General features: G+C 38.1%; 1 protein-coding gene across 1 annotated transcript; it reads right to left on the bottom strand.

The window, feature by feature from the left end:
- Positions 1-7,042: 7,042 nt before the first annotated feature.
- Positions 7,043-14,161, bottom strand: LOC133660533 (c-Myc-binding protein-like). The gene is made up of 5 exons (XM_062064073.1): positions 13,875-14,161; positions 13,390-13,462; positions 9,293-9,341; positions 9,064-9,193; positions 7,043-7,528 (listed from the first exon to the last, which is right to left on the bottom strand). The coding sequence occupies exons 1-5, from the start codon at positions 13,887-13,889 to the stop codon at positions 7,481-7,483; spliced, it is 315 nt and encodes a 104-aa protein (XP_061920057.1). The 5' UTR covers positions 13,890-14,161; the 3' UTR covers positions 7,043-7,480.
- Between the last annotated feature and the right edge of the window lie 863 nt (positions 14,162-15,024).

Here is a 15,024-nt window from a genome sequence, read left to right as displayed (position 1 = left end):
GGACACACAAACATGACACGGAACAATCTAAAAGTAGTGAAACAAAAATGAATATTATCAACAACAGTATCAATATTAGTAACAATTTCAACATAGCAGTGATTAAAAATCCCTCATTGATATTATCATTACAAACATTAATAAAAACATTTTTTTTTTTAAATTATCAATAGTGTCACAGTGGCTTACAATTGCATCTAGGGATGTCCGATAATATCGGCCTGCCGATATTATCGGCCGATAAATGCGTTAAAATGTAATATCGGAAATTATCGGTATCGTTTTTTTATTATCGGTATCGTTGTTTGTTTTTTTTTGTTTTTTTTTTTAATTAAATCAACATAAAAAACACAACATACACTTACAATTAATGCACCAACCCAAAAAACCTCCTTCCTCATTCACACAAAAGGGTTGTTTCTTTCTGTTATTAATATTCTGGTTCCTACATTATATATCAATATATATCAATACAGTCTGCAAGGGATACAGTCCGTAAGCACACATGATTGTGCGTGCTGCTGGTCCACTAATAGTACTAACCTTTAACAGTTAATGTTACTCATTTTCATTAATTACTAGTTTCTATGTAACTGTTTTTATATTGTTTTACTTTCTTTTTTATTCAAGAAAATGTTTTTAATTTATTTATCTTATTTTATTTTATAATTGTTTTAAAAAAGTACCTTATCTTCACCATACCTGGTTGTCCAAATTAGACATAATAATGTGTTAATTCCACGACTGTATATATCGGTTGATATCGGTATCGGTTATGTTATGTTATGTTATGTTATTTTCATTTATTATGCGCCCCCCAACCAACTGTTACATCAGCCCGGGGCGCAGCCCGACTGGAGAAACAAAAAAAACAGAAACAGAGACTGAGACACACAAAGGAATCTAAACTAAACATTTAAGACTCACAATGAAAACATAGATTAAAAGTCATCTGCGGTAAAAAGGTGAGTTTTAAGCCGTGCTCTAAAAGAGTCCAGAGTGGTGGCGGACTTAATACTCAGGGGGAGCTTATTCCACAACCTAGGTGCCATCACTGAGAAAGCACGGTCTCCCCTTGTCACTAGGTTTGACCGTGGGACCTTCAGGGTCATCTGGTTGTCTGATCTAAGGCAACGACCCAGCCTGGAGCTGGTGGGTTGGTCCAGGAGATCTTTAATATAAGCTGGGGCGAGACCATTGAGCGCTTTGAAGACGAACATGACGATCTTAAATTTCACTCTACACTTCACTGGGAGCCAGTGAAGGGAGGAGAGGATGGGAGAAATATGTTCCCTCATTTTTGCGCCTGTCACCAGCCTGGCAGCCGCATTTTGTACTAGCTGCATGCTATGGATGGTCTTGTTGGTGACCCCAGCATAAAGGGCATTGCAATAGTCCAGTCTAGAAAAAATAAGCATTAACACGACCCTCCGTAGGTCACTGGGGGAGAGGAAAGACTTGATCTTGGCTATGGTGCGTAGTTGGAAAAAACAGGATTTCACCACAGATTTCACTTGTTTGTCAAACTTGAGGTCTGGGTCGAATATGACCCCGAGGTTTTTGACATGGGGTTTTTCAAGAGTGGCCAAACTTCCCAAATTCTTTCTGATCTGACTGACCGAGGTGGAGTTGCCAAACAGAAGAATTTCACTCTTGGTGTCATTGAGCTGCAGGAAGCTTTGTGACATCCACTCCTTTATGTCCCGCAAGCAGTCTTTCAAAAGGTCCAGCCCAGAGGGATCATCTGTCTTGAGTGGAAGATAGATTTGAGTATCATCAGCGTAGCAGTGAAAGGAAATTTTATGGCGATGAATGACTTGGCTGAGGGGGAGCATGTAGATGGAGAACAGGATGGGACCCAGTATTGAGCCCTGGGGGACCCCACAGGTGAGGTTGACACAGCGGGAGGAATGGTTTGCTATGTTCACAGAGAAGGTTCTGTTGTTGAGGTATGACGTAAACCAGGACAGGGCTGTGTTGGTGATGCCGACCCCATGTTGGAGGCGGTCCAGGAGATCAGTATGGTCTATAGTATCGAACGCTGCACTGAGGTCCAGGAGAACCAGTGCAGCACATTTCCCAGAGTCAGTGATGAGGAGAAGGTCGTTTAATACCTTCAAGAGGGCGGACTCAGTGCTGTGGCCGGCCCTAAATCCGGACTGAAATTTTTCCAGTATGTTGTTGTGTTGGAGATAGGGCTGCAGCTGACTGAGGATGGCCTTTTCTAACAGTTTAGACAGAAATGGTAATTTTGAGATGGGTCTGTAGTTGCTGGGGTGAGTGGGATCTAGGTTGGCTTTCTTAAGAAGGGGTTGGACTACTGCTTCTTTTAGGCATGATGGGACTATACCTGTGGCCAGGGAACAGTTGATGATGGACAGGATGTGGGGACCTACTGCATCAAAAACCTCCTTAAGGAGGAGGGCAGGGACGGGGTCCTGAGGGGATGTGGCGGGTCTCAAGGCGGCGGCCATCTTAGAGAGGGATGAAAGGGAGATGGGGCTGAACATGGAGAAAGTGGATGAGCAACTCAGAGTACGAGCTAAGTCCCGGGTGGGAGGTGGGATGTTACTTCTGATGGTGTTTACTTTATCTGAGAAAAACAACAGAAACTCTTCACACTTTGTAGGGGATGCATCCTGGATAACAGTGGTGGGGGGGGACACCACAGAATTGATGGTTTTGAATAGAATTCTGGAGTTTGGAGCATTTGCAATGAGACTGGCAAAGAACTTGTCTCTCTCAGCTTTAACCACCCGGTGGTAGCTCTTCTGTCTGTCCCTCAGTATCTCAAGAGAGACCTGCAGACCATCTTTCTTCCACCTCCGCTCCGCCTGTCTCCATGCTCTCCTCTCTGCTCTGCTCGGTTGATATCGGTATCTGTAATTAAAGAGTTGGACAATATCGGAATATCGGCAAAAAGCCATTATCGGACATCCCTACTTGCATCGCATCTCATAAACTAAATGTCTAATGATAATGTCAATGAGGGATTTTTAATCACTGCTATGTTGAAATTGTAACTAACATTGATACTGATGTTGATAATATTCATTTTTGTTTCACTACTTTTGGTTTGTTCTGTGTCGTGTTTGTGTCTCCTCTCAATTGCTCTGTTTATTGAAGTTCTGAGTGTTGCTGGGTCGGGTTTGGTTTTGGAATTGGATTGCATTGTTATGGTATTGCTGTGTATTGTTTTGTTGGATTGATTAATTAAAAAAAATAAAATAAAAAAATTATAAATTAAAAAAAAATAAAATAGATTTTTTTAAAAATGAGAATCGATTCTTAATCGCACAACGTGAGAATCGCGATTCGAATTCAAATCGATTTTTTCCCACACCCCTAGTGTGTACTTCACTGATGACACTATTTGGTGAGCAGTTTTGTCCTACTAATTTTGGCGGTTTTTGAACTCACCATAGTGTGGACTGTGACGCAACAGTTTGTTTACATAGAAAATCTTCCACTCCTTTGTCTCATTTCAGAATCATTTTAATATACACCGGTGTTACTCTATTGGTGGGAATTACTCTAAAATATTGACTATACTTTTCTTTTTGTTGCATTTTCGTTGTAAACAAATTCATAAGGTGGTGTCATATCTCCATGCTTTTAACAGTGACATTGCTAGTTTGAATTTTCCCTCACCTAAAAAAGTAGCACAAGAGCATTGTAAAATACAGGAAAAAAAATGTACCATGAATTGATTAACGTGGACCCCGACTTAAACAAGTTGGAAAACTTATTCCGGTGTTGCCATTTAGTGGTCAATTGTACGGAATATGTACTGTAATGTGCAATCTACTAATAAAAGAATCAATCAATGTACATATGTATATAAAAAGTATGACTAAAACTGGAACAAGAATTATGGTGTAATATTCATGTGAATACTAAATTGTACTACCTTACCTGGTGGGTGTAACGCTTGGAACTTGAATTAGAAAAGTGGATCCAAATGCTGCTGTGATTCCTTTTGACTCTCACACCCACATGCAACGTGGGAAATTGCCGACTCTGCGTTTCAACAAACGGCTCCTAAACGAACCGCAACTGAGAATTGGCTTGAATCATTATTTATTGAGAGCTGTTCAGAAGACCCGATTTGTTCGCAGACATACCCTCTCTTTAAGGAACGTGTAAAGCATTAAAGGCCTACTGAAATGATTTTTTTTTATTTAAACGGGAATAGCAGATCCATTCTATGTGTCATACTTGATCATTTCGCGATATTGCCATATTTTTGCTGAAAGGATTTAGTAGAGAAAATCGACGATAAAGTTCGCAACTTTTGCTCGCTGATAAAAAAAAGGCCTTGCCTGTACCGGAAGTAGCGTGACGTCACAGGAGCTAGGATTCCTCACAATTCCCCGTTGTTTACAATGGAGCGAGAGAGATTCGGACCGAGAAATTGACGATTACCCCATTAATTTGAGCGAGGATGAAAGATTCGTAGATGAGGAACGTTACAGTGAAGGACTTGAAAGGCAGTGATGGACGTATCTTTTTTCGCTCTGACCGTAACTTAGGTACAAGCTGGCTCATTGGATTCCACACTCTCTCCTTTTTCTATTGTGGATCACGGATTTGTATTTTAAACCACCTCGGATACTATATCCTCTTGAAAATGAGAGTCGAGAACGCGAAATGGACATTCAGTGCCTTTTATCTCCACGACAATACATCAGCGAAATGCTTTAGCTACGAGCTAACGTGATAGCGTCGTGCTTTAACTGCATATAGAAACAAAAAAATAAACCCCTGACTAGAAGGATAGAGAGAAAATCAACAATACTATTAAACCGGGGACATGTAAATACACGGTTAATGCTTTCCAGGCTGGCGAAGGTTAACAATGCTGTGCTAACGACGCCATTGAAGCTAACTTAGCAACTTAGCAACCGGACCGCACAGAGCTATGCTAAAAACATTAGCTCTCCACCTACGCCAGCCCGCCCTCATCTGCTCATCAACACCCGTGCTCACCTGCGTTCCAGCGATCGGCAGAAAGACGAAGGACTTCACCCGATGCGTTTGGCGGCCCGGAGACGTAGGAAGTCAAGGTGAGGTCGGCGGCTAGCGCGTCTGCTCTCCAACAAAGTCCTCCTGGTTGTGTTGCTGTAGTCCGCTGCTAATACACCGATCCCACCTACAACTGTCTTCTTTGCAGCCTTCATTGTTCATTAAACAAATTGCAAAAGATGTCCAGAATACTGTGGAATTATGAAATGAAAACAGAGCTTTTTGTATAGGATTCTACGGGGTACCGTAACTTCCGTTACTCTGACTTCGTCACGCGCATACGTCATCATACCGCGACGTTTCAGCCGGATATTTCCCGGGAAATTTAAAATGTCACTTTATAAGTTAACCCGGCCGTATTGGCATGTGTTGCAATGTTAAGATTTCATCATTGATATATAAACTATCAGACTGCGTGGTCGCTAGTAGTGGGTTTCAGTAGGCCTTTAAATTGACCTCTGCCAAGGCTGAAACATGATCAAACCTAGAACATGAGGTTGATTTGAATAATTGTTCTGTCTACACAAGGACTTTAAATCTTTGGGCACCATTCGATTTGATTCTTGGGGCTAATGAATCGATTCAAAACGATTCTCGATTAAAAATCTAAACTTTTTTTTTTTTTTTAATTAACATTGGGTGCCAGTTCTATGATTAACTACAATACTCCATAAAACAGCTCTGATCAATATCTATATTACTTAAAGGAAAACTGGTTTTCTTGGACCAGCTCTATACTCTCGGCAGGGTCCTTGAGGGTGCATGGGAGTTTGCCCAACCAGTCTACGTGTGCTTTGTGGACTTGGAGAAGGCATTCGACCGTGTCCCTCGGGAAATCCCGTGGGGAGTGCTCAGAGAGTATGGGGTATCAGACTGTCTGATTGTGGCGGTCCGCTCCCTGTATGATCAGTGTCAGAGCTTGGTCCGCATTGCCTGGCAGTAAGTCGGACACGTTTCCAGTGAGGGTTGGACTCCGCCAAGGCTGCCCTTTGTCACCAATTCTGATCATAACTTTTATGGGCAGAATTTCTAGGCGCAGTCAGGGCGTTGAGGGTGGTTTGGTGGCGGCAGGATTAGTTCTCTTGCTTTTTGCAGATGATGTGGTCCTGATGGCTTCATCTGGCCAGGATCTTCAGCTCTCACTGGATCGGTTCGCAGCCGAGTGTGAAGCAACCAGATTGAGAATCAGCACCTCCAAGTCCGAGTCCATGGTTCTCGCCCGGAAAACGGTGGAGTGCCATCTCTGGGTTGGGGAGTAGACCCTGCCCCAAGTGGAGGAGTTCAAGTACCTGGGAGTCTTGTTCACGAGTGAGGGAAGAGTGGATCGTGAGATCGACAGGCATCTTCAGTAATGCGGACGCTGTATCGATCTGTTGTGGTGAAGAAGGAGCTGAACCGGAAGGCAAAGCTCTCAATTTACTTGCCGATCTACGTTCCCATCCTCACCTATGGTCATGAGCTTTGTGTTATGACCGAAAGGACAAGATCACGGGTACAAGCGGCCGAAATGAGTTTCCTCACCCTATCTCCCTTAGAGATAGGGTGAGAAGCTCTGTCATCCAGGGGGAGCTCAAAGTAAAGCTAATGCTCCTCCTCGTCGAGAGGAGCCAGATGAGGGTTCGGGCTTCTGGTCAGGATGCCACCCGAATACCTCCAAAGGGAGGTGTTTAGGGCACATCCGACCGGTAGGAGGCCACAGGGAAGACCCAGGACACGTTGGGAAGACTATGTCTCCCGGCTGGCCTGGGAACGCTTCTGGATCGCCCGGGAAGAGCTGGAAGAAGTTTTATTACAATTCTACCCAAACATTTAATAAAGACAAATACAAATAAGAGAAGTATCCAACACTTCTCTGAGTGGCGAGACAGGGCAGAATTTTTGATTTTTTAATACATTTTAGACTTTTTTAAACGATTAAATTGTTGTTGTTTTTTACACCCCCGTTTACACTGCCTCAGTGGGTGCTTTACGAGTGTTTGTTAGCAATATTGTAGAAAAAAAGTCAACAATTGAATAATTACGTGCAAAATGTGTTTTAATCGTAACATAAAGTCACAGAAACTGAACATTGAAATAAGTGAACATAAGAGTCTTCCGGTTCAGTTCTAATTCAAAATATGACAACATACAATTATTTTGAAGTAGTCTTACTTCCTCAAAGTAAATACTTCTGACAATCGTCTCAAATAAAGTGACATTCCTATCCGTGATTGTCCGAGAGTACGGGCAGTGTACTTGGTGTCCTCCACCTCCTCAACCCCCCCCCCAAGTGTTAGTGACTTGTCCAATCACACAAGAAAATCCCTCTTATGCTATGCTAATTAACAAATATTAACTGTATATATATGTGGATACTTATATGTGCATGATAAGTTAAATACTACAAACAAGTAGAGGCACCAGACAAAACCGTTCAGGGTCAAGTATACAAAGTACCCTGAAGTTCTGCTGGAGTCTATTCAGTAGGGGGGACTTCTTCTTCAGGTGGCTCGAGGGGCTCCAGCTACCAGGAAATGGAAAAAAAGAGAAAATAATTCAAATGGATTCGTTATTAATGCGATATTACACTTGCTTGTCAGTCACAACACAAGAAGTAACATGCAAAAGTTAGTTTAGCATGGATTGACATACAGTACAGGCCAAATGTTGGGACACACCTTCTCATTCAATGCAATGTTTTCTTTATTTTTGTGACTATTTACACTGTAGATCAGGGGTCACCAACACGGTGCCCGCGGGCACTAGGTAGCCCGCCGGCCTGTTCTAAAAATAGCTCAAATAGCAGCACTTACCAGTGAGCTGCCTCTATTTTTTAAATTGTATTTATTTACTAGCAAGCTGGTCTCGCTTTGCCCGACATTTTTAATTCTAAGAGACAAAACTCAAATAGAATTTGAAAATCCAAGAAAATATTTTAAAGACTTGGTCTTCACTTGTTTAAATAAATTCATTATTTTTTTTACTTTGCTTCTTATAACTTTCAGAAAGACAATTTTAGAGAACAAATACAACCTTAAAAATGATTTTAGGATTTTTAAACACATATACCTTTTTACCTTTTAAATTCCTTCCTGACAATTTAAATCAATGTTCAAGTAATTTTTTTTTTTTTATTGTAAAGAATAATAAATACATTTTAATTTAATTCTTCATTTTAGCTTCTGTTTATTCGACGAAGAATATTTGTAAAATATTTCTTCAAACTTATTATGATTAAAATTCAAAAAAATTGTTCTGGCAAATCTAGAAAATCTGTAGAATCAAATTTAAATCTTATTTCAAAGTCTTTTGAATTTCTTTTAAAATTTTTGTTCTGGAAAATCTAGAAGAAATAATGATTTGTCTTTGTTAGAAATATAGCTTGGTCCAATTTGTTATATATTCCAACAAAGTGCAGATTGGATTTTAACCTATTTAAAACATGTCCAAAAAATTCTAAAATTAATCTTAATCAGGAAGAATTACTAATGATGTTCCATAAATTCTTTTTTTAAGTTTTTCTCTTTTTTTTGGTTGAATCTTGAATTTTAAAGAGTCGAAATTGAAGATAAACTGTTTGAAAATTTAATTGTAATTTTTCTCGTGTTTTCTCCTCTTTTAAACCGTTCAATTAAGTGTAAATATCATTAATTATTAATAATAACATAGAGTTAAAGGTAAATTGAGCAAATTGGCTATTTCTGGCAATTTATTTAAGTGTGTATCAAACTGGTAGCCCTTCGCATTAATCAGTACCCAAGAAGTAGCTCTTGCTTTCAAAAAGGTTGGTGACCCCTGAACTAGAATATAAAACATGTTTTCAGTTGTTTCACCTTTTTTTTTGTAAAGTACATAACTCCACGTGTGTTCATTCATAGTTTTGATGTGACAATCTACAATGTAAATAGTCATGGAAATAAAGGAAACACATTGAATGAGAAGGTGTGTCCAAACTTTTGGCCTGTTGGATTTTTTATTTTTTTTTAGCATTCTTTAATGTGCAGAATGTACTGTAAGGTGCGATTGTGTACAGTAGTACCGGACAAACCAAAGACTAACCCGGGCTTTGAGGTCTTGGTTCTCCTCCTCCAGCCGTTCACACCTCTGCCTCAGGTCCATCACTTCTTGCTGCAGAGCCTCGGTGTCGGCGGCGTTGAGGCCTGGCGTGCCCAGGTGCTGCTTGACGAATCTGGGCGCAGGGAGCCGTGAAGGAATCTACGGTATTTTTTATTTGTTTTACACCAAATACAAAATCCAATAAACAAATGTTTTTAAAAAAAAAAGATACTCCAAGGCATTGTTGGGCTTCTCTGGTTGTTCATACAGCGCCACTAGAACTGAAATAGACACATGCACACAGCTTCAAATACATTTACTCAAACTACAGATAGCAAGAGGCATCTCAGAGTTAATATGTCTATTAGCATAAGTATACACTTACAACTGTATTCTAACATATTTGTAGGATTTGGGTCGCAAACAGACATGTTGACAAGCACTTGTTGCTAGTGTGGAGTAATATTACAACCAGAACGCCACAAACACATTTTCTTTACTCACGCTTTGCAAGTAAAACAATTTTCTGCAAGTAAAAAAAAAAGTGTAAAAACAATTTACTTCCAAGTGGCAGTCATTTTCCACCTCGTGCATCCACACAGTTGCATTTCGGGCACCCGTAATTATCACTCTACAGCGACAGGTGGTGCTGCTGAGTCAATTTAAGGCCGTCAGAGCTACTGGTATCAACTAGGGGTGTAACGGTACACAAAAATTCCGGTTCGGTACGTACCTCGGTTTAGAGGTCACGGTTCGGTTAATTTTCGGTACAGTAAGAAAAGAACAAAATATACATTTTGGGGTTATTTATAGGGATGATGTTTGGTAAGAAATTATCGAGTTCGAGTCTATTATCGAATCCTCTTATCGAACCGATTCCGTATCGATTCTCTTATGGAGTCCAGATAGGTTGTTGTATATGGAAAAAAACACACAATATTTGGTTTAAAAAAAGCTCACTTTTATTATATAAGAAAACAATTTAATCTAAAAAATAAATAAATATTGACTGTTACCCCCCTAAAAAAATAAAATAAAATAAATAAATATTGACTGTTGTTACCCAAAGTATATTAAGTGAGATTTTTCAGAAAAACAAATATATAAGGTAACACAAAAACAACCTGTCTCTGTGATCACTATAGGTGTATAAATAATAATATAGTGTTAAATAAAATCAGTCCCTTGGGCACAAAACTGAAAATAATACAGCTCTCCAAAAAGTGCACTTCTGCTGCTATTTGACATAACTGTTTGTTATGATGCTTTGACATTTTTGCACTTTATTTCTTTATTGAAAGAAAATTCTATGAAGAGAAAAGTTCTTTGCAAATGTGGTTACAATGCTAAAAAATGAAAAGTTAAAGCTAAAAAAAGAAATACACTTTGAGTTAACATTATTTCTTTATAGGGGGAAAGATGTTATGAGCTAGGGAATATAACAACTACACTACCCATCATGCAACGGGAGTGACGAGCATGCGCGTTAGCCCCGAAAAGTGTTGTTGCAAGTCGTCACCCGTGAAAGTAAACGTCAAGAACTCAGCAAACACGCCTCGTCTGCATTATTTATAATTAGACAGACAACACATCTACAGTGTGATTTTGTTTTGTTTACAAGGAAAGAAAAACAAAAGTTAAAAAAGGGAGATATATGTTGTATATATATGTATGTGCTGCGGTTGCTTTAAGAACGTTGCGACAGCTGCCGTAAAGGAGGTGCGTTGCTAGCCTGGTTGCTATGTGTCCGGTTGGTTGTAAAAGTGTTCGTCATGTGTTTGTACCCTGCTCAAATCTCTCAGTAAAGTTATTCATTGGATTATACCTTTTGTTTTGAACTTTATTACACCTTGGAGCGCTTTTTCCCGTCCATTTTTTTCCTGCTTTCGCTATCTGCGCCTAATGACTGAGCTACGTGACGTCATTTCTTGTGATGTCTCACGGAGCATTTCTGGTCGGGACGGGATTCGTTCCGAGGGATTCGAATAAAGAACCAACTCTTTTTCTTTACTATAGTGGTCTCGATAATGGGTACCGGTTCTCAAAAAGGGATTTGAGTCCGAGGACTCGGTTCTTTTCTTATCGAACAACCGGGAAAACCGGTTTCGAGTTATCATCCCTAGTTATTTACCAAATTTGCAAAATCTTCCACCAAAAATATTTTTCTTACTGGAATATTTGATGTGAAGTAATGGGAACCTTGGATAGGTCAATAATTCATAATAACATTGACTTTGATTCAATATTATGTTTTCAGCAATGACAGTTTGAAAGAGAAAGAAAACAGCTTTGTTTTATTAGTCAACATTGCAACTTTTTCTAAATGACATTTCACCTTTAAGCTTTTTTATTTCACTTTTGTTATGTTTTTGTTTATTTGAATAGTATTTTTAGAATGTGCCGTGGGCCTTTAAAACATTAGCTGTGGGCCGCAAATGGCCTCCGGGGCACACTTTTGACACCCCTGCTATAGATAATAAAACATTAAATGTGATAAATCTATGGATAAAAAGCAGAGACTGGCGACGCATGCGCGTTTATCATAACTCTCTCTCTCTCTCTGCCCCTCCCTCACCAATGCTGCTGCGTGCACAATTTGTTTTGTTTTTAACCCCTTCTTAACCCTGAACGTACATTGAAAATACACGCAACCCTAACTCAAAATGCCGGACATTTGAGGCATTTAAGAAACTCCGCCCTGACAGCTCCGCAAAAGAGGACATGTCCGTTGAAAAGAGGACGTCACCCACATCTGCGGTCCTCTCCAAGGTTTCTCACAGTCATTCATATTGACATCCCACTTGGTTGGGAGTTTTTCCTTGCCCTTACGTGGGCTCTGAACCGAGGATGTCGTCGTGGCTTGTGCAGCCCTTTGAGACACTTGTGATTTAGGGCTATATAAATAAACTCTGATTGATTGATTGATACTTGCAGGAAATGTTTACTTGCGAATCAATTCTGTATTTGCTGATTTTTTTTTTTTTATAATTGCAAATCGATTTTTTTTCCTCAAAGAACAATTAGGTTTTTTTTACTTGCGAATCCTTTTTTTTAATGAAAAATTGCCACTTTTTTTTTTTACTTGTGAATCGTTGGGTGTGAGTAAAAACATTGTTTTTTTGGAGTTCTGGCAGTAAAAACACTCCATCCGCTTCATTTGACTTAAAAAAAAAAAATCCTATTCATCCTTCAGTTGTTGAGTTATCACTTGTTTAGTTTAAATCAGGGGTCACCAGGTAGCCTGTAAGGACCAGATGAGTAGCCCGCCGGCCTGTTCTAAAAATAGCTCAAATAGCAGCACTTACCAGTGAGCTGCCTCTATTTTTTAAATTTTATTTATTTACTAGCAAGCTGGTCTCGCTTTGCCCGACATTTTTAATTTTAAGAGAGACAAAACTCAAATAGAATTTGAAAATCCAAGAAAATATTTTAAAGACTTGGTCTTCACTTGTTTAAATAAATTCATTATTTTTTTTACTTTGCTTCTTATAACTTTCAGAAAGACAATTTTAGAGAAAAAAATACAACCTTAAAAATGATTTTAGGATTTTTAAACACATATACCTTTTTACCTTTTAAATTCCTTCCTCTTCTTTCCTGACAATTTAAATCAATGTTCAAGTAAAATTTTTTTTTTTTATTGTAAAGAATAATAAATACATTTTAATTTAATTTTTCATTTTAGCTTCTGTTTTTTCGACGAAGAATATTTGTAAAATATTTCTTCAAACTTATTATGATTAAAATTCAAAAAAAATATTCTGTCAAATCTAGAAAATCTGTAGAATCAAATTTAAATCTTATTTCAAAGTTTTTTGAATTTCTTTTAAAATTTTTGTTCTGGAAAATCTAGAAGAAATAATGATTTGTCTTTGTTAGAAATATAGCTTGGTCCAATTTGTTATATATTCTAACAAAGTGTAGATTGGATTTTAACCTATTTAAAACATGTCATCAAAATTCTAAAATTAATCTTAATCAGGAAAAATTACTAATGATGTCCCATAAATTCTTTTTTTAAGTTTTTCTCTTTTTTTTCGGTTGAATTTTGAATTTTAAAGAGTCGAAATTGAAGATAAACTGTTTAAAAATTTAATTGTAATTTTTTTCGTGTTTTCTCCTCTTTTAAACCGTTCAATTAAGTGTAAATGTCATTAATTATTAATAATAACAGAGTTAAAGGTAAATTCAGCAAATTGGCTATTTCTGGCAATTTATTTAAGTGTGTATCAAACTAGTAGCCCTTCGCATTAATTAGTACCTAAGAAGTAGCTCTTGGTTTCAAAAAGGTTGGTGACCCCTGGTTTAAATAATAAAAAAGTATCATACCACTGGTGAGACTATCAACAACACCCGCTTTCTCCAAATATCTCCGAAACTGCTCTCTCTTGTGGTCTGGAGCCTGTTTAATAAAAGGAAAAAACAATTTCAGAATGTGTCCATTATTCCTTGTTAATATATTATTTATTTGCAATTAACAGCAAAAAAATATCCTAATGTCACTGACCGTTTATGACGGTTTGTCGACATGTAAAACATAGGTTTACTTTCGTCACAAATGGCAACTCTTCATAAAATTAATGCAACATATTTAAGTGTGTAAAAAGAAAACAATAGTTACGTATTTTTAGTGGTCTGCATTTCAAGAAGTCGCTAATTTTAATAGTAAATTGTTATCAAATTCAAACGGCGGACACAAGCTGCAACAGGTGCTTCGACTCGCTCTAATTACTTCGAATTATTTGAGTTACTATACGCTTGTCATGTCGTAAAAAATAGCTCTGAAGTCAACGTTTTGACACAATTAAACGTACCTTGTAATGAGCCATGCTTGAACTGGTTTATCAAATTAACTGCGTGGTTTGTGTTGTTTGAACGCTCCTGCTCGGTAACCAAGACGCTGCCGACTGGAACTTTGGTAAATATCAACTTCCGGCATCAGGCAAGAAATACTCCTTTCAACTTAAAACGTCTTTTGACGTTTTGGTATGTGTCGTCAGCATTATCAGCGGCAGTCGAATCCCATTCCCCGCTGACGTGAAATAATAACATGCCGTAAATACTTTGATGATTTTTTTAATTACTGTTTTAAAAGCGACTTACGCAGCGGTGACAAGCGCAACAACCTGACGTTTTATTGCATCAAGGTTGTGCGTGTCGACTTCCGGATTTTCTTTACGCTTTGAATTAAGAAGGCGACGTATTTTGGAAAGTAAAAAATGCAGATTATGCGCATCGTGCACAAAAACAAACGAAAGCACTACTTTGTAGGGAACGTACATGTCTGAAGTGGGAGTTTAACAACAGGCCCGATTTTTAATAAGATAATTGATTTTTTTACGTGTTTATGCGTCACTTCCGGTTATTCGATTATGCCATTTTAATTATTTATTTTAGTATTATGGTTATTAGTCCATTTATATAGGAATGTTTGTTTATGTAAGAGTGAAATAAAACAACATAATATTAGTATTATGTTTTTAGTCCATTTATATAGGAATGTTTGTTAATATAAAAGTGAAATAAAACAAATAATACAGAGATTTGATTAAATGTGTTTTATTCTATGAAAAAACATATTGTAGCGTCCAGAAGAAGTGCACACCATGTCTGACGCTCTTTTTAAACCTTTATTGAGCAACCTATACTAACACAGCTCAACTTATCGCGTTCCTTCCACACGCACGTCTATCCTCACTCCTCATTTTCTTTCTTTCTTTCTTTCTTTAGTTTATTTGGAACATGAACACACTTACAGCATAATACATCACACAATTTCATATCATTTCACTTCACATCATGTCCGAAAAGGAGTAGGAAGAAGCAAAGCTTATTTAATCCTACCCCTTTCCCACTTCAGAGTGTTTGCAAATATATAGAATCATTTACTGACCTTTTTATATAATAAAATAACATCTGTGAATTAGTATACACAACAGTTTTGTAATATGTAATTAATTAATT

Source organism: Entelurus aequoreus, linkage group LG11 (assembly GCF_033978785.1).
Source record: "Entelurus aequoreus isolate RoL-2023_Sb linkage group LG11, RoL_Eaeq_v1.1, whole genome shotgun sequence".
Taxonomy (NCBI): Eukaryota; Metazoa; Chordata; class Actinopteri; order Syngnathiformes; family Syngnathidae; genus Entelurus; species Entelurus aequoreus.
This window is presented reverse-complemented; position numbering and strand designations above follow the sequence as displayed.